This window comes from Diachasma alloeum, unplaced genomic scaffold (assembly GCF_001412515.2).
Source record: "Diachasma alloeum isolate Michigan unplaced genomic scaffold, Dall2.0 Dall_scaffold_00308, whole genome shotgun sequence".
NCBI classification, from domain to species: domain Eukaryota; kingdom Metazoa; phylum Arthropoda; class Insecta; order Hymenoptera; family Braconidae; genus Diachasma; species Diachasma alloeum.
The window spans coordinates 137,813-156,220 of NW_021680447.1; the positions used below are offsets into that span (position 1 = coordinate 137,813).

General features: G+C 36.2%; 2 protein-coding genes across 2 annotated transcripts; both read left to right on the top strand.

The window, feature by feature from the left end:
• The first annotated feature begins 2,728 nt into the window (after positions 1-2,728).
• On the top strand, positions 2,729-6,255 carry LOC107039813 (cytochrome P450 4C1). Its single transcript, XM_015259629.1, has 7 exons — positions 2,729-2,824; positions 3,701-3,868; positions 3,949-4,058; positions 5,639-5,729; positions 5,827-6,015; positions 6,077-6,146; positions 6,234-6,255. The coding sequence occupies exons 1-7, from the start codon at positions 2,767-2,769 to the stop codon at positions 6,253-6,255; spliced, it is 708 nt and encodes a 235-aa protein (XP_015115115.1). The 5' UTR covers positions 2,729-2,766.
• A 1,294-nt stretch (positions 6,256-7,549) lies between these two features.
• LOC107039828 (cytochrome P450 4C1) lies at positions 7,550-17,240 on the top strand. Its single transcript, XM_015259653.1, has 11 exons — positions 7,550-7,645; positions 8,522-8,689; positions 8,770-8,879; positions 10,460-10,550; positions 10,648-10,836; positions 10,898-10,967; positions 13,793-13,919; positions 14,087-14,239; positions 14,320-14,388; positions 15,421-15,583; positions 16,460-17,240. The coding sequence occupies exons 1-11, from the start codon at positions 7,588-7,590 to the stop codon at positions 16,801-16,803; spliced, it is 1,542 nt and encodes a 513-aa protein (XP_015115139.1). The 5' UTR covers positions 7,550-7,587; the 3' UTR covers positions 16,804-17,240.
• The last annotated feature ends 1,168 nt before the right edge of the window (positions 17,241-18,408 follow it).

Consider the following 18,408-nt stretch of genomic DNA (forward strand, 5'->3'; position numbering starts at 1 on the left):
AAAAAAAAACAATAATTGCATTTTTTATTTCAATAACGCATGAGTAAATAGGGATATGAACGCAGATTTAATATAGGCCCATAGAATTACGGGGACCGGCAAGGATTTGGAAAGTCTGAATGCAAGTGCTGCTTACACCTAACAAGTGCTGAAATGGGACATAACCAGAGGTAGAAAGGTCTCGGAAGCACTTGGGAAGAGGCTTCCCAAGACCTATCCAGTTCTGAACGGAGAGACCTAAGTAGAATTTGTCAGGTCCAATTATTCGACTCGGGAAATTTTTGAACAAATTTTCTACCGAAAGTTATCGATATTTTTACAAATCGAAGAACATTAATCTACAGGTGACGATGAAGATCAATGTGCTTTGGGTTCGAAAAATATTAATAACTTTGAGCAGGAAATTTTTTTGAAAATTTCGAGGAAACGGTGGCCTTCTGTTACCCCTTAAGGGCCTGTTGTACCAAGCCCTGTTAGCTGAATAAATCGTCAGAATAAATTTATGTCTGGAGGAAATTTATTCCACAGTTGGACAATTTAAAGAATTCATCGTAGAGTGCTTTGATACAGCCATGCGGTCGTGAATATTGATTAAATACGTCATCATTAATGGTATTATTGGCGAATAGAAATGATGCATCGATACACCACGTTTTTTGGTGTAATATCTTCGATGCACTTTCGATCAAAATTGATTGACAGTTTATTGATTCAAACTGCCTGTAAATTATCCTTTTATTTATTCAATGAATAATTCATTCAGTAGATAAATTGATTCTCAGTCAGAATAAATTTGTCTGGAGTAAATTTATTCCACAGTTAGACAATTTTAGGAAGCCATCGTAGAGTGCTGTCATTCAGCCATTTGGTTTTGAATATTGACGAAATACAAAAAATTAATGGTATTATTGGCGAATAGTGATGATTCATCAATATACGTTTTTTGGTAAAATATTTTCGATGAACTGTCGATAAAAATCGATCGGCAGGTAATTTTAATTCATTCCGATACTTAAGGTACATCCCAAGACAATCGGATCCAAAGACTAGTGATCGAGTGTTCACTCGATCGATGGTCGGTCGATCATTGGTTGATGACTGAATGGATAGTTAGTCGAACAGTGGTTGATTGCTGGTCGTTTGCTAGTGGATCGTTGGTTTATCGATCGTCAATCAATCGAACCGTGCTCGACTAGCACTCGACTGAGTGAACAACGCGACCCCCCTATCGAGTGATCCGTCAAGGATACCTTAACTGAGGATTTTCTTAACTGGGCTTGGTGCAACCGGGCCAGGTATAGCCATATTCATAAATCATCATTACCGTTAAATTTTGAAGCCGACATTTAGTTAATATCACTCTTACATTTTTAATTATTAATAAAGCAACCATCAGTTGAAATACTAAAATTTTAAACTATTTTATTAATCAATAATTTAGGCAAAAGATTGCCGATTATTCGGTCAATCGATAATCCCTTTTCAGAAATTAGAAATATTTACTTGATGGAAAATTTGCAGCTCCATATTATCAAGTATTTAATTCATTTTTAATCAGAAATTTAAATTATCAATACTATACTATTTTTTAATTTTGATGAGTATATTTAAACCTTTATTAATGTACGTCGCACATCCGTTTAATATTGACGAAAGTTAATATTGATGACCATCCCTGAACCGGGCCCATATCAAATACGTTCTTGACAAATAAAAATGACTCAGACAGTTCGAACGCATGTAACAATGAAATTATACGATTTGTATTCATCGAGATCGATGGCCTCGAGAGAGACCGCGTTCTCCGGGTCAGCGATACGTCTCATCGCCTCGACGACAATGCTTTATTTGGGGATTTGAAAAAATATTTGATTACTTGAATATATAAATTCTAAAATCACTGCAATCTAGTGATGCCGCGAGACGCGAAACGAGATGAGACAAATGAGACGAGAGACATGACAATACGAGACGAGACAAGAAAAGCCGGTCGAGAATGAGTGAAACGAGAGGCGAGACGAGAGTCGGGAGAGCCTCCCCCTCTCGCCCCTCTGTGTATTTATTTTCCGTGCAAAATAGATACACAAAAAATGGAATGGAATGGATTATAGAGACGAGATAAGCCGAGACGAAACGAGACAAGACGAGACCAGACGAGACAAGACGAAACGAGACGAGATGAGACGAGATGAGACGAGACGAGGTGAGACGAGACGAAACGAGACAAGACGAGACGAGACAAGACGAAACGAGACGAGACGAGACGAAACGAGACAAGACGGGACGAGACGAGACAAGACGGGACGAGACGAGATGAGACGAGATGAGACGAGACGAGACGAGACAAGACGAGATGGGAGAATCTCTCAATTGTCGACGAGACAAGAGAAGAAATTGCTCTCGTATTGCGATACGAAACGAGACAAGGCGATGCAGTTTCTCATCTCGTCTCGCGGCATCACTGTTGCAACCCTAATCTTTGACAAACAGAAAAAGAAGCGATTGTAAAAACGTCTTCGTATTTACATTATGATGAGCAATATCCACACATAGTAGCAGCGTTCAGGGTCAGATATCGCAATCCCCTACTTTCAATCCAACGTGCTGTGACTGCGTTAAACTGTGTTACATTGATTACGAATTGCTGGACAAGAAAAAGTTGTCGCGATTGCAATGGCAACTAGGACTCACTGCCCAGTGGCTCAGTTTCACGTTGTCCGTCCGTTGACGAACTTCGGAACACTAGCTGTCTTGAAGTTCTTGACAATGAACTGGCTAGTTTCGTTTTCTCTGGCGCAGATCACCGCTACCTCTGCTGTACTAGGTTGATATCCTCACTTTATTCAGTTGTGTTCAGGGATAGCCAAATTTGTAATATTTTATTACGGTTAAATATTGTAGCCATCAATTAGATGACATCACTCTTGAAATTTTTTGAGTACTTAAATATCATCAATTCAAATATTGAAATTTTTAACTATTTTGTCAATGAATAATCGAGGTAGGAAGATGATGATTATTTGTATAATCGAAAATCCCCTTTCAAGAAATTTGAATTATTCATTTAGTAGTAAATTTACAGTTTCATATTAATAAATTTTAAATACATCATTATTCGTAAAAAATCAGATTACTAATATTATATTACTTGAAAAATTGAATCAACATATTTTGAACCTTCATTAATGTAAGAGTCACATCCTTGTAATATTACAGAAATTTAATTTTGATGGGGATCCCTGGTTGTGTTTTCATGAAAAAGTAGACTGTTGGAATTTTTTTGAAATTTAAGCAACAGATGCATTCGAGATTTCAATATTCTGAACTTGAATTCAATTTCAGACTCAATTGCTCGTGGAATCCCTGATTCATCTTGGAAATTCAATAAAATTAAGTTTTTCATTATGAATAATCATTGAATTTTCAATGACCATTTGAATTTTTAAACCTATCGCGAAAATTAAGCAACAGATTGAAAAGTGAGAAGAAAAGTTGCCTGAGTTTTCATCATTTTCAGTAATTTTCATTACTGAAAAATTATTGAAAAATCAAATTTCACTCAATATTCAAGAAGATTGACTGATTTATCAATAATAAGATCAATGGAAATTCCATGTAAATTATTTGTTGTTAAAAATTTCAAAATTTTTTTACTTGAAATTTCAAGGGTAATTTTCTAACAGTGTATGGGTCTTCCCAGGTTTTATTCTTGTCATCCTCACGATTTTGAAGGGATTGTTCCCATATCGAGAGCATATTCGGCAGTTTTTCGAAGACAGAGGGACATTTCTGAAGCTCGCGGAGACACTTCCGGGTCCACCGACACTACCGCTCATCGGAAATGCCTTCGCCATCAGGGACGGCGACAGTAATTTCGATTTGCTAATCAAGGATTCAATCAGGATGAATGTATTAGTGGAATTATTGATTGTTTTGGTGTGATTTCAGGGGCCATTTTTACTCTGTCTAAAATTAGTCGGGAAATGAATGGAGTGACGTTTAGGTTTTGGGTGGGACCTCTCCTAAAAGTTGTGGTTCCTGATCCTCAGGATATACAGGTTGGTGCCCAGACTCGATTTTCGATTGGCCCTTTCCAGAAGATTGAATTTTAAAAGGAAAGAAATAGAAAAATGTGTTATTAAATCCTTCTGCAATTTTTGAGTATTTTTATACGCAAAAGATTTGAAAAAACTGAAGGAATCATTTTCAATGCAGGGGAGGGTAGAGCAAAACGGTTCAGACGGGCAAAACGGACCGCTAGGGCAAAACGGACCACTGACAGAAAATTGAAAATTTTTGTTTTTGATTCCGAATGGAGCTAATTCGAAGTCATTTGTGGTTTGAGATGATTAGCAAATCTGATCAAATCGCGGTTCAACAACACCTGTTGTCTATAAAACCCCTGTGACGGTTACGATCCAAGAAAATCACTTTTAATTCAACACATTCAATGTTCCTGATTTGAAGGAAAGAAAAAAAATTAAAATTAACAATTTTCTGGCAGTGGTCCGTTTTGCCCTAGGGGCCCGCTTTGCCCTCCCGGTCCGTTTTACCCTACCCTCCCCTATTCAAATCCACTTATTTGTTCGCACGATACATTTCTGAAAATTTGAGCTATCATGGCAAACGAATGGTGTTAAAACTATTAAAAATTGACAGAAATTCTGTATTCATATAGCACTTGATCATGAACATACCAATTAACGTTTATAGGATACACGGAAAATATAATTTAGTAAATGTCAGGAACTAGTTTTTCAAATTCACCAACTAGTTGATGAAATTTAACTACCATTTAATTAAAATTCAGAAACAATTTTTCAATTTCATTCGACAACAATTTGTTAGATTTTCGATAAACGTTCGTCATTTTTTCCGATGGATTACGGGAAGTTTCCGCTTAAATTGTTGGTCATCTATAACACATTGGTCAGCTATAAAAAGCAATTAGCTGAACCTCTAATTTAATAAATTCAATCAATTTTGCCTGCAAGAGTAGACCCCTTATTTGATTATTTGATTATAAGTTTTTCTTTCAATCAATCGGGAAATAATCCCGCAATCATTTATATCTTAATAATCGATTAATTTCTCCCCTAGAAGATGGTTTCGCAATAGTCTACAATTTGTTGTTAAATTTCTATGACTAGTTGAAATTCACCAAATAATTTTCTCCACATAAATACAATTCAATAGCGAAGTGGTAGAACGGTTCCAGTCGACTTATCTCCCAGTTGAGTTTTTGAAGAATATTTCCGAATCTAAGACACATAGCGAAATTTTCGTAATTACATTTGTTGTAACTCTCAATCGGCTCTAGAAAAAAGGTTGTAACGACAATTTTGATATCTCCCTTAGGTTCCGGGATATTTCTTTGAAACTAGCCGATAGTTAAAATTGACTTGTACCGTTTTACCACTTCGCTACTGAATTAAGGTGTCTGAGTTTATGATTCGCATAATATTCTCGTGTAATCATTATTAAATGAGATATTATACTATATTTGTATTCGTGACAAATTGAAAAACTAATTTGAACATCTCTCTATAGTCTTTTTTCATGAATAGATATAATCAGAACATGAGCGTTCGACTCGAAACGATTTTCTACTGAAATCCGTCTCATGTTTTCTCGTTAGATTCTTATTACATCCTCAAAAGCCGCTAATAAGGATGATATCTACAAGTTGATGGAGCCTGGTATAGTTGGCGCTCTCATAAATGCTAATGGTAATCATTGAAGAATAAAATCCTTCATCGACAAAAACTATCAGTCACCTCGACACAGTATTCTTCGCTCGCAATTAATCAATAATCGATTCTTCAGGTGCTATTTACAAAGCTCACAAAAAATTGATACAACCCATGCTCAACGGTAGTCTGGTGATAGATAGATTCACAAAATTATTCAATCTGAAGTCTCAGGCACTCGTCAAACAACTCGAGGCGAAAGTCGGTGCGGGAGAATTCGATGCTCTTGATTACCTTCCCTTCTGCATTGGCGATATCACCTTTGGTGAGGAGTTTATCATTGATTTCAAATACTTTTTCTAATGTTTGTCTATTGTTTTTTATAGAAACATTACTTGGACGTTCGGCACTCCTAGATAACGGAGAAGTGACTCCATTTCTCAAAGAAACCCAAACGTGAGTTACAAATTTTTCCTTTTGAAAAAATCCGTGTAGTGTTTTTTGTCCCCGATCTATTCAGCTATAATTTGACTCTATTCATAGGTATTACTACGGCCATAACTAAACAGTCAATGCTTTATATAAGATACCTTAGGGACAGTAGGAGAGCGGAATTCCGGAAATTCGTATACCCCCACTACGCGCGCTAATAGAGAGGAGAAAAATAGGGATCAGCCGTTTGAAATAAGATACCTTGCTCGTTGCGCCATAATTCCATGGAATATTCAGTTTTACTGAATGGACATTAATAGCTAATCTATTTATACGAGTTTAATGTTTTGAATGCGTATCACCCCGCGTGATAGAATCGCAGCTGATGTTGAGGGATTGTGGGGAACTGAAGAATAAACACTTCTGGACTGCGGAAGTACCAATTTTTGAAAGTACGTAAATTAATTGAATTTCAATTACACAGAGAGAAATATTCAATAAAAATTACGTATCTTTTCCGTAATTCCGGAGCGAATTGTGCTTGTAGGGAATTGTCACGGAATTTTTCCCGAGCGTTCTGTCATTTTTATCTGAATCTCCTGTGAAAAATTACGATACCGTCACTTAAATTTTCTGAGTCGATTCCGTAATCGATGAGCGAACTGTGAGTTCCGTAATTTTTACTGAACATTTCTTTCCGTGTAGTCTTTATTCTATTAAGACAATTCTGCGTCATCATTTTAATAGTTATAGCGTCGAAGAAAAGGGGTGACCCTCGGGAGCGTTTAACCCTTCTGATTACGTCACTTGACCCTCACATTTGAACTTTTGAACTTTAAGGTCATTTGACCCTTATGATCACTTCGTTCGACCCTCCCGTTTGACCCTTAACTCCGTTTGATCCTTATAATCACTCTTTTCCCGTTGAAAAATAATCCAAGCCGTAGGTATCTTATATGAAACCTTGACTGTAGTTATAGATACCTATAATTATGTATACAGCTGAAAGTATAGCTATCCCTTTGGATTTTCAAATGTTAAAAAACAAAAGTATTCTGAACAACACTAACAAAAAAGTAGTGTAAATCACACTCCATTTAAGGCCCGGGTGTGCTATCTTTCGAACGTTATCTCGATGTTTTTTTTTNCTCGCGGCATCACTGTTGCAACCCTAATCTTTGACAAACAGAAAAAGAAGCGATTGTAAAAACGTCTTCGTATTTACATTATGATGAGCAATATCCACACATAGTAGCAGCGTTCAGGGTCAGATATCGCAATCCCCTACTTTCAATCCAACGTGCTGTGACTGCGTTAAACTGTGTTACATTGATTACGAATTGCTGGACAAGAAAAAGTTGTCGCGATTGCAATGGCAACTAGGACTCACTGCCCAGTGGCTCAGTTTCACGTTGTCCGTCCGTTGACGAACTTCGGAACACTAGCTGTCTTGAAGTTCTTGACAATGAACTGGCTAGTTTCGTTTTCTCTGGCGCAGATCACCGCTACCTCTGCTGTACTAGGTTGATATCCTCACTTTATTCAGTTGTGTTCAGGGATAGCCAAATTTGTAATATTTTATTACGGTTAAATATTGTAGCCATCAATTAGATGACATCACTCTTGAAATTTTTTGAGTACTTAAATATCATCAATTCAAATATTGAAATTTTTAACTATTTTGTCAATGAATAATCGAGGTAGGAAGATGATGATTATTTGTATAATCGAAAATCCCCTTTCAAGAAATTTGAATTATTCATTTAGTAGTAAATTTACAGTTTCATATTAATAAATTTTAAATACATCATTATTCGTAAAAAATCAGATTACTAATATTATATTACTTGAAAAATTGAATCAACATATTTTGAACCTTCATTAATGTAAGAGTCACATCCTTGTAATATTACAGAAATTTAATTTTGATGGGGATCCCTGGTTGTGTTTTCATGAAAAAGTAGACTGTTGGAATTTTTTTGAAATTTAAGCAACAGATGCATTCGAGATTTCAATATTCTGAACTTGAATTCAATTTCAGACTCAATTGCTCGTGGAATCCCTGATTCATCTTGGAAATTCAATAAAATTAAGTTTTTCATTATGAATAATCATTGAATTTTCAATGACCATTTGAATTTTTAAACCTATCGCGAAAATTAAGCAACAGATTGAAAAGTGAGAAGAAAAGTTGCCTGAGTTTTCATCATTTTCAGTAATTTTCATTACTGAAAAATTATTGAAAAATCAAATTTCACTCAATATTCAAGAAGATTGACTGATTTATCAATAATAAGATCAATGGAAATTCCATGTAAATTATTTGTTGTTAAAAATTTCAAAATTTTTTTACTTGAAATTTCAAGGGTAATTTTCTAACAGTGTATGGGTCTTCCCAGGTTTTATTCTTGTCATCCTCACGATTTTGAAGGGATTGTTCCCATATCGAGAGCATATTCGGCAGTTTTTCGAAGACAGAGGGACATTTCTGAAGCTCGCGGAGACACTTCCGGGTCCACCGACACTACCGCTCATCGGAAATGCCTTCGCCATCAGGGACGGCGACAGTAATTTCGATTTGCTAATCAAGGATTCAATCAGGATGAATGTATTAGTGGAATTATTGATTGTTTTGGTGTGATTTCAGGGGCCATTTTTACTCTGTCTAAAATTAGTCGGGAAATGAATGGAGTGACGTTTAGGTTTTGGGTGGGACCTCTCCTAAAAGTTGTGGTTCCTGATCCTCAGGATATACAGGTTGGTGCCCAGACTCGATTTTCGATTGGCCCTTTCCAGAAGATTGAATTTTAAAAGGAAAGAAATAGAAAAATGTGTTATTAAATCCTTCTGCAATTTTTGAGTATTTTTATACGCAAAAGATTTGAAAAAACTGAAGGAATCATTTTCAATGCAGGGGAGGGTAGAGCAAAACGGTTCAGACGGGCAAAACGGACCGCTAGGGCAAAACGGACCACTGACAGAAAATTGAAAATTTTTGTTTTTGATTCCGAATGGAGCTAATTCGAAGTCATTTGTGGTTTGAGATGATTAGCAAATCTGATCAAATCGCGGTTCAACAACACCTGTTGTCTATAAAACCCCTGTGACGGTTACGATCCAAGAAAATCACTTTTAATTCAACACATTCAATGTTCCTGATTTGAAGGAAAGAAAAAAAATTAAAATTAACAATTTTCTGGCAGTGGTCCGTTTTGCCCTAGGGGCCCGCTTTGCCCTCCCGGTCCGTTTTACCCTACCCTCCCCTATTCAAATCCACTTATTTGTTCGCACGATACATTTCTGAAAATTTGAGCTATCATGGCAAACGAATGGTGTTAAAACTATTAAAAATTGACAGAAATTCTGTATTCATATAGCACTTGATCATGAACATACCAATTAACGTTTATAGGATACACGGAAAATATAATTTAGTAAATGTCAGGAACTAGTTTTTCAAATTCACCAACTAGTTGATGAAATTTAACTACCATTTAATTAAAATTCAGAAACAATTTTTCAATTTCATTCGACAACAATTTGTTAGATTTTCGATAAACGTTCGTCATTTTTTCCGATGGATTACGGGAAGTTTCCGCTTAAATTGTTGGTCATCTATAACACATTGGTCAGCTATAAAAAGCAATTAGCTGAACCTCTAATTTAATAAATTCAATCAATTTTGCCTGCAAGAGTAGACCCCTTATTTGATTATTTGATTATAAGTTTTTCTTTCAATCAATCGGGAAATAATCCCGCAATCATTTATATCTTAATAATCGATTAATTTCTCCCCTAGAAGATGGTTTCGCAATAGTCTACAATTTGTTGTTAAATTTCTATGACTAGTTGAAATTCACCAAATAATTTTCTCCACATAAATACAATTCAATAGCGAAGTGGTAGAACGGTTCCAGTCGACTTATCTCCCAGTTGAGTTTTTGAAGAATATTTCCGAATCTAAGACACATAGCGAAATTTTCGTAATTACATTTGTTGTAACTCTCAATCGGCTCTAGAAAAAAGGTTGTAACGACAATTTTGATATCTCCCTTAGGTTCCGGGATATTTCTTTGAAACTAGCCGATAGTTAAAATTGACTTGTACCGTTTTACCACTTCGCTACTGAATTAAGGTGTCTGAGTTTATGATTCGCATAATATTCTCGTGTAATCATTATTAAATGAGATATTATACTATATTTGTATTCGTGACAAATTGAAAAACTAATTTGAACATCTCTCTATAGTCTTTTTTCATGAATAGATATAATCAGAACATGAGCGTTCGACTCGAAACGATTTTCTACTGAAATCCGTCTCATGTTTTCTCGTTAGATTCTTATTACATCCTCAAAAGCCGCTAATAAGGATGATATCTACAAGTTGATGGAGCCTGGTATAGTTGGCGCTCTCATAAATGCTAATGGTAATCATTGAAGAATAAAATCCTTCATCGACAAAAACTATCAGTCACCTCGACACAGTATTCTTCGCTCGCAATTAATCAATAATCGATTCTTCAGGTGCTATTTACAAAGCTCACAAAAAATTGATACAACCCATGCTCAACGGTAGTCTGGTGATAGATAGATTCACAAAATTATTCAATCTGAAGTCTCAGGCACTCGTCAAACAACTCGAGGCGAAAGTCGGTGCGGGAGAATTCGATGCTCTTGATTACCTTCCCTTCTGCATTGGCGATATCACCTTTGGTGAGGAGTTTATCATTGATTTCAAATACTTTTTCTAATGTTTGTCTATTGTTTTTTATAGAAACATTACTTGGACGTTCGGCACTCCTAGATAACGGAGAAGTGACTCCATTTCTCAAAGAAACCCAAACGTGAGTTACAAATTTTTCCTTTTGAAAAAATCCGTGTAGTGTTTTTTGTCCCCGATCTATTCAGCTATAATTTGACTCTATTCATAGGTATTACTACGGCCATAACTAAACAGTCAATGCTTTATATAAGATACCTTAGGGACAGTAGGAGAGCGGAATTCCGGAAATTCGTATACCCCCACTACGCGCGCTAATAGAGAGGAGAAAAATAGGGATCAGCCGTTTGAAATAAGATACCTTGCTCGTTGCGCCATAATTCCATGGAATATTCAGTTTTACTGAATGGACATTAATAGCTAATCTATTTATACGAGTTTAATGTTTTGAATGCGTATCACCCCGCGTGATAGAATCGCAGCTGATGTTGAGGGATTGTGGGGAACTGAAGAATAAACACTTCTGGACTGCGGAAGTACCAATTTTTGAAAGTACGTAAATTAATTGAATTTCAATTACACAGAGAGAAATATTCAATAAAAATTACGTATCTTTTCCGTAATTCCGGAGCGAATTGTGCTTGTAGGGAATTGTCACGGAATTTTTCCCGAGCGTTCTGTCATTTTTATCTGAATCTCCTGTGAAAAATTACGATACCGTCACTTAAATTTTCTGAGTCGATTCCGTAATCGATGAGCGAACTGTGAGTTCCGTAATTTTTACTGAACATTTCTTTCCGTGTAGTCTTTATTCTATTAAGACAATTCTGCGTCATCATTTTAATAGTTATAGCGTCGAAGAAAAGGGGTGACCCTCGGGAGCGTTTAACCCTTCTGATTACGTCACTTGACCCTCACATTTGAACTTTTGAACTTTAAGGTCATTTGACCCTTATGATCACTTCGTTCGACCCTCCCGTTTGACCCTTAACTCCGTTTGATCCTTATAATCACTCTTTTCCCGTTGAAAAATAATCCAAGCCGTAGGTATCTTATATGAAACCTTGACTGTAGTTATAGATACCTATAATTATGTATACAGCTGAAAGTATAGCTATCCCTTTGGATTTTCAAATGTTAAAAAACAAAAGTATTCTGAACAACACTAACAAAAAAGTAGTGTAAATCACACTCCATTTAAGGCCCGGGTGTGCTATCTTTCGAACGTTATCTCGATGTTTTTTTTTCATCTTTCGTCATCTGCAAATGTCAATTAAGTCCTGCATCATGCAGAAATTTTGAAAAATTATGAATGAATAGGGGAGGGTAGGGTAAAATGGACACTTTAAACTTTTTTAAAATTATTCATAACTCAGAAACAAATGCATCAATAGAGCTCATTTAAGGCTCATCACAAAGGGCAAGAATTGCTCTTTGTATTGAAAAAAAAAGATTGAATTTCATCAACATTTCAACCCGTCACTAATATTTAAAAAAAAGTCAAAAGTGTCCATTTTACCCCAACCTCCCCTAATAAAAAAAAAGTAGAAAAAATTCTTAATTTTTTCAAAGAGCATTTTTCATTTATATTCAGAATAAGTTGAATAACACGAAATTGAAAAATGTATCTGATTTACGATGACAAATGGCGGCCTGTCACCCCATATCATGCAGGGGGATGACTGATTTCGTAAATCTTTTCCCACACTGCACAGAGACATTTATTACGGAAAAGGCTCTTTGAAAAAAGTTGTAATATTTTGGAGAATTTTTTAATCACACTTTTATCACATAAAAATGGCAGATGACTACATACCACTGTTTTGAAAATTGAGATACCTAGCTGTCACTTCCCATGAGGAGTTAGTGTTTTGTTATTCACCGTGAAAAATGACAGCTAATAGAGAATTTGCCACAGCGAATCAGATATTTGTAATTTTCACTTCTTTCAACTCATTCTAAATCTCAATTAAAAACGCTCTTTGAAAAAGTTCAGAATTTTTTCTATGTTTTTTATCATTCTATGACAATTTTTGGGAATTTCTACATGATTTCTACTCAATTGACAATTTTGGATTACGAAAGTTAAAAAAAATGCAGATAACATTCGAAAGATAGTACATCCGGACCTTGAATTGAAAATTGGAAATCTGCCAATGAATTTTAATAATTTCAATAATTTATCCATCACAACAACAGGGATCTACAATGTATTTCATGCATTCATGAGGAATGAAGGTATTCTTTATATAACAAAAAGACTGTAAGGTCCAATGGGTATATTTATAGCGCGCGGAGCGCTCAAGGTATCCTATAGGACTATAGTCACGAATATTTCGTCGCAAGGCCCGGTAAATCGCGGTTCGCGGTTTACGGGCCTTCTGACGAAAAATTGCATTCGTCACAAGGTCCAGAAAGTATTTTCTGACGAATGTGATTATAGGCTTCGCCTTCGGATCGGCCAATAAAGCAACATTCGTCAGAAAATACTTTGTGGACCTTGTGATGAAAATAACTATTTCGATACGATTGCGGGAAAGTGTTTTTGGGCTCGTGAGAGGTTTAAAGCACGAGCCGAAGGCGAGTGATATAATCCCACGAGTCTAAGAACACTTTTCCCGCGGTGACAGACCCGAAAATTTACTGAACGTTTCAGATTTATTCTCTTATATTCCTATAGAAATTCACTGAAAACGATTCTCGCTTGCGGATTACGTGAAATGTTCCGTAATTTTTCTTGAATATTTCTCTCCGTGTAATTTAAAACTATACGAGCAAAAGCCATAACTTTGAATTGTGGACTCCCTCCTTCACATTACCCGAGAAAATAATCACCTAAGCAAAGGGGGGCAAAATGGGTTATTTTTTTACTTTCAACAAATCTAAATCTGTTGTGTCGATTGTGAAAAATTAAACATGCTTTCTCGTTGGATGAACATTTTGTTACAGAGCTTTACATGCTACTACTCATCGAATGGCGAGACCATGGCTCTATCCCTACTCCATTTTCCGTCTTACTAAACTAGGAAGAGAGTACGAAGAAATAATAAAAAGAGCTCACGAATTTATGGACACTGTACGTACGCCTAGAAAAATGGCTTATTTGAATTAAGTAAACTTAATTTAAATCAAATAAACGATTTATTTGAATCAAATGAAGTTTGTTTAATTTAAATAAACCATTTTTCTGCGGGCAATAAGACCTCATGTGTCATAAATTTTACAATTTTTCATTTCTTTCAGTATATTTCTGAGGCAATGAAGAACTACAAACCTGCGAAGGCAGAAGATCTCGTTAATCTGCCTACATTACATTTTCTCGTTGATCACATGATGAAAACTAAGGAGCTCACGCCGGCGGAAATTCGATACCAGTTGATCAATCTTTTCCTTGGAGTTCGTACTATCCTTGCATAGCTCTAATCATTTGAATAATCGATCATTAATCATTGGAAATAATGTATGTTGTTTTTCAGATATTCGAGACTTTAGAAGGCGTAGCGTGTCTTACGGTCTTGATGATAGCTATGCATCCCGAAGTTCAAGTATGAAAAAATGATAACTGCACGGAGAGAAATTGTCTAGACAAATTCTAGTACGAGGACTGGAAACAATCACAATCCACCGGCTGTGAAAAATTCTGGTGCTGTTAGGGTAAAATTTCTGGGGATTTCTGTGAAATTTCCACAAAAATACGGGGAAAAATACACGTTTTCCCCAATAAAATTTCTAGTGCCGGCACTGGAATTTTTTTCTGGCCGTCACTTTGCGCCTCTTTTCCCGTGCTAGTACTGGAATTTTTCTAAAAAATTTCTCTCCGTGTGCTATTCCGTAGTAAAATTGCAAAAAGTAATGAGTCGAATGTGACATTCTTCTTTGTTATGTACTTATTCTGGCTCCGCTCGCGATTAGTAGGGGTTGGTGACGTAGGCGTAATCCATTATTAATAACAATTCACATCGCATCAGTTGTTCAAGAGAAAGCGTTGACAAAGCGTGAAGACATCGTATAAAATTTCTACTTTCCATTTGGGGAGTCATTACATTGACCTCTTCTAGCCGAAAGTTACATGAATATGAACATGCACTGTTGGAATTTTTTCGGAATGTCGGTAATAGCTGCATCGGAATTCTCGTTATTGTAAATGTGAATTCAATTCAAGATCACATCGTTCATCAAATTTCTCATTCATCTTTAAAATTTCAGCTGTTCATGTTGAGCCATCATGACAGCTTGATTTTCCGACTTCATTATGACAATTCAGCAATAAAGTTAATTTTCAGATTATGAATTGAAAAAAATTAGTCCATTTGTTGCCGAAATTTTAATAATCTTTAATCATTTTGATTGTTGCAAATGGTCATTCTATTCAAACTTCAAGAAATCAACTGATTTTTCAGTAACAAAATACATGAAAATTAAATATAAATTTTTCATTGCTAAAAATTTGAAAATTTGAAATTTGTTTACTTAAACGTTTAAGAGTGATTTCAAAATAGTCCAGTTACGTTTTAATTTCCAGCTAAATTCTATCTTTTGAAATCTATCTTCCTAAAACTATGATCAATTTTTTCCAGAAAAAATCGAGACAAGAAGTGCTCACTGTGATGAAAAACGAGACTATGAATGAAGCGGAAACAAAACAATTACATTACGTCGATATGGTAATTCGAGAGACGATCAGACTCTTCCCTGTGGGGCCGATTTTACCCCGGAAAACCACCGCCGAGATCAAACTCAGTAATTACTATTATTCGTCCCGAGGGGCTGGTCACTTGGGAAATCACTGGACCACTCGACTGGACATCAAGGAAGAAATCACCTGAAATCAATGGAAATCACTGGAAATCAAGTGATTGCCATTTTCAGTAGCGATTTCTAAAGATTTCTGGAAATCATCGGGAATCAATAGAAATCATAAAGAAATCAGGTGATTTCCGGAATCATTAGAAATCATCGATAAGTGTAAAATAGAAATTGATTTTGCAATTTCAAGTCGGCAATTTTTGTTATAGTATCGATGCGTTCGAAATCATCCAATCCCGAAATGTGACGCTAAGAAGTTTTTGACATCCTTACGTATTGTAACGTCATGTAGAGAACTAGAATGATCGACAGATTCCCCACTCTGGTCCCGAAATCATGATTTCCCCATTGATTTCTTAAAATCAAGAAATCTTTGAAATCTACGAGAAATCATGGAAATCACAAAAAATCAAAAGAAATCATGATTTCTAATGCTGATCGAGAAATCACAAAAATCATTTGAGAAATCATAGAAATCAACAGGAAATCATCTGATTCTGGGAATCACTGAGTCACGCGATTGCGGAGTGATCAGCCCCTCGATTCGTCCATAAAAGTCGTTCTAGGAATCCTATATTTCAAGGCGAGCGCCCTGGGGTTTTTTACTCGTGTGGAGTTGGCATCCGAGCCGAAGGCGAGGGCTGGCCAACCACGCGATTAAAAAAACCCCATGGCACTAGTCGTGAACGATATTCTTCCGCAGTGATTTTCACTTTTACGAGTTTGGGCGAGGGCCAATGCCAATCCCCGAATGAGGAAAAGTGAAGGTCACTACAGAAAATTCTCAACTCACTTCAATGTTCTTCCCAGGTACCTGCACGCTGCCTAAAAATTGTTCCATAATGATGCTACCCTTCGCAGCGCACAGAGACCCAAAACACTGGAATGAACCGGACAAGTTCATCCCCGAACGTTTCACTCCAGAAAACTCGAAGGATCGTCATCCTTTCGCATACGTTCCTTTCAGCGGGGGTCCAAGGAGTTGTGTGGGGCCCCGGTATGCCATGGTACTACTAAAAGTCATGGTCTCACACCTTCTCCGATCTTATGAATTAACAACGACGATGAAACTTGAGAACTTGCGGTTATTCACACACGTATCAACACGTTGTATTGATGGGCATAAGATATATATCGAAAAAATTAAATCGTGAGATTATAAATGATGTGATGTTTTGTTGTATGGCCTCGTTTGGACGAAAATTTTGTATTTTAAAAAGACTCTCCCTCTTTCGAAAGGTCACAATATTTCACATTGTCTTGTGATGATCGAATTACAAAGAAAAAAAGATTACTAATGCGGTAATCATCTTGTTGCTAGAACGAAACGATCTTAGGAATCAACCAGAAGAAACGGATATGAGGATCAAACGAAAAAGTGGAGAATAACGATTATGAGGATCAAATAATTATGAGAGGCAAATGGGAAGGATGAACAAAGCGCTCTTACGAGTCAAATGGAAAAGTGATCCGACGGTTACCGTATCGGTAATCTTTCTTCCGCATGTGCTTGTCGAAAGTATTGATATTCATTATGTGGATTATAAGTACTGTTTGTAAGCTGGAAATGAAAATATAATTTTGCAATCGATATGCGTGGGTTTAGATCTCCTTTTGGACTGTTCATTCTGAAATTTGAGAGGTGGAAATTATGAGACTGAAAAACCAAGTTTTTTGAGAAGTGCATCTTTACTTATATAAAGAAACTCGTGCACTGAGAGAAAAATCTGAAGTTCGATTTACAAGAAGAAAATAGTTGAGGCAGTTTTGGTGAAAGATACGATTTTTTTTTGTATGCGGCACATAACATTATAGTAACTTCACAAGCGTAATTTTTGCAAATCAAAATGCAGTTAAACTAACCAAAGTTCAAAAGTAACCACGACAAATCTATCGTGAGTAGAACTATAAAATAGTAGCAATGACTACATTTCATTGTAGTAATCACTTCTCCGGCCATAGTTACCGTAACCCATAGAAAATTGTTGAGGACTTTTTGACTATAGTTCGATGGTGACGGAATATAGTCAGAAGAATCATATTTTTCTCTCAGTGTGGCTTGACCATTTTCAAGAGCTAAATATCTGGCATTACACCCGAAAAAGTCGGTCTGAATCAGACCACAAAGACGGTCTGACTCAAGTCGGACTGCATCATGCCGGGAATCGACTTGTTTCATGTCTAACTGACGACATGAATCAAGTCAAACTGGGACAGGTGCAAACCGGAATATCAGTCTGACTCAAATCGATTTTTCGGTTTGATTCAGACCAATTTTGACGTGAATACGTCTACGGTTTCAATATGGGGGGTTATTTTGGGAAACGGCCTTTATGTGCAGCGCCATCTATCGGAATTCTAGAAAATTCTAGAGATTTCGAAGTAATTCGAGAAGTTTCTTGAAATTTCGAAGAAATTCAAGGAGTTTCCAGAAACTTCGACATCGGCAATTTGTCGACAAATTGTCGACATACTGTTTGCTGGGATCAACTTGTTTCTATTGTCAATTGCTAATCTTATCAAAAAAGGACCACAAATTTTATGAAAACGTGACTAAATAATTCCTCATTCCAGTATAGTAATTTTTTAGGAATATTTTCTCCGTAACTATACGGAACTATGCGCAACTATACGGAGAGAAATATGTAATAAAAATTACCAGAAAAAAGACGTAAAAATTACGTTTTGAAACGTAATCTGGGAGCGAAGTCAAAATTCAATAAAAAGTGTCGATCGTCACGTAAATTCTACGATCTGTT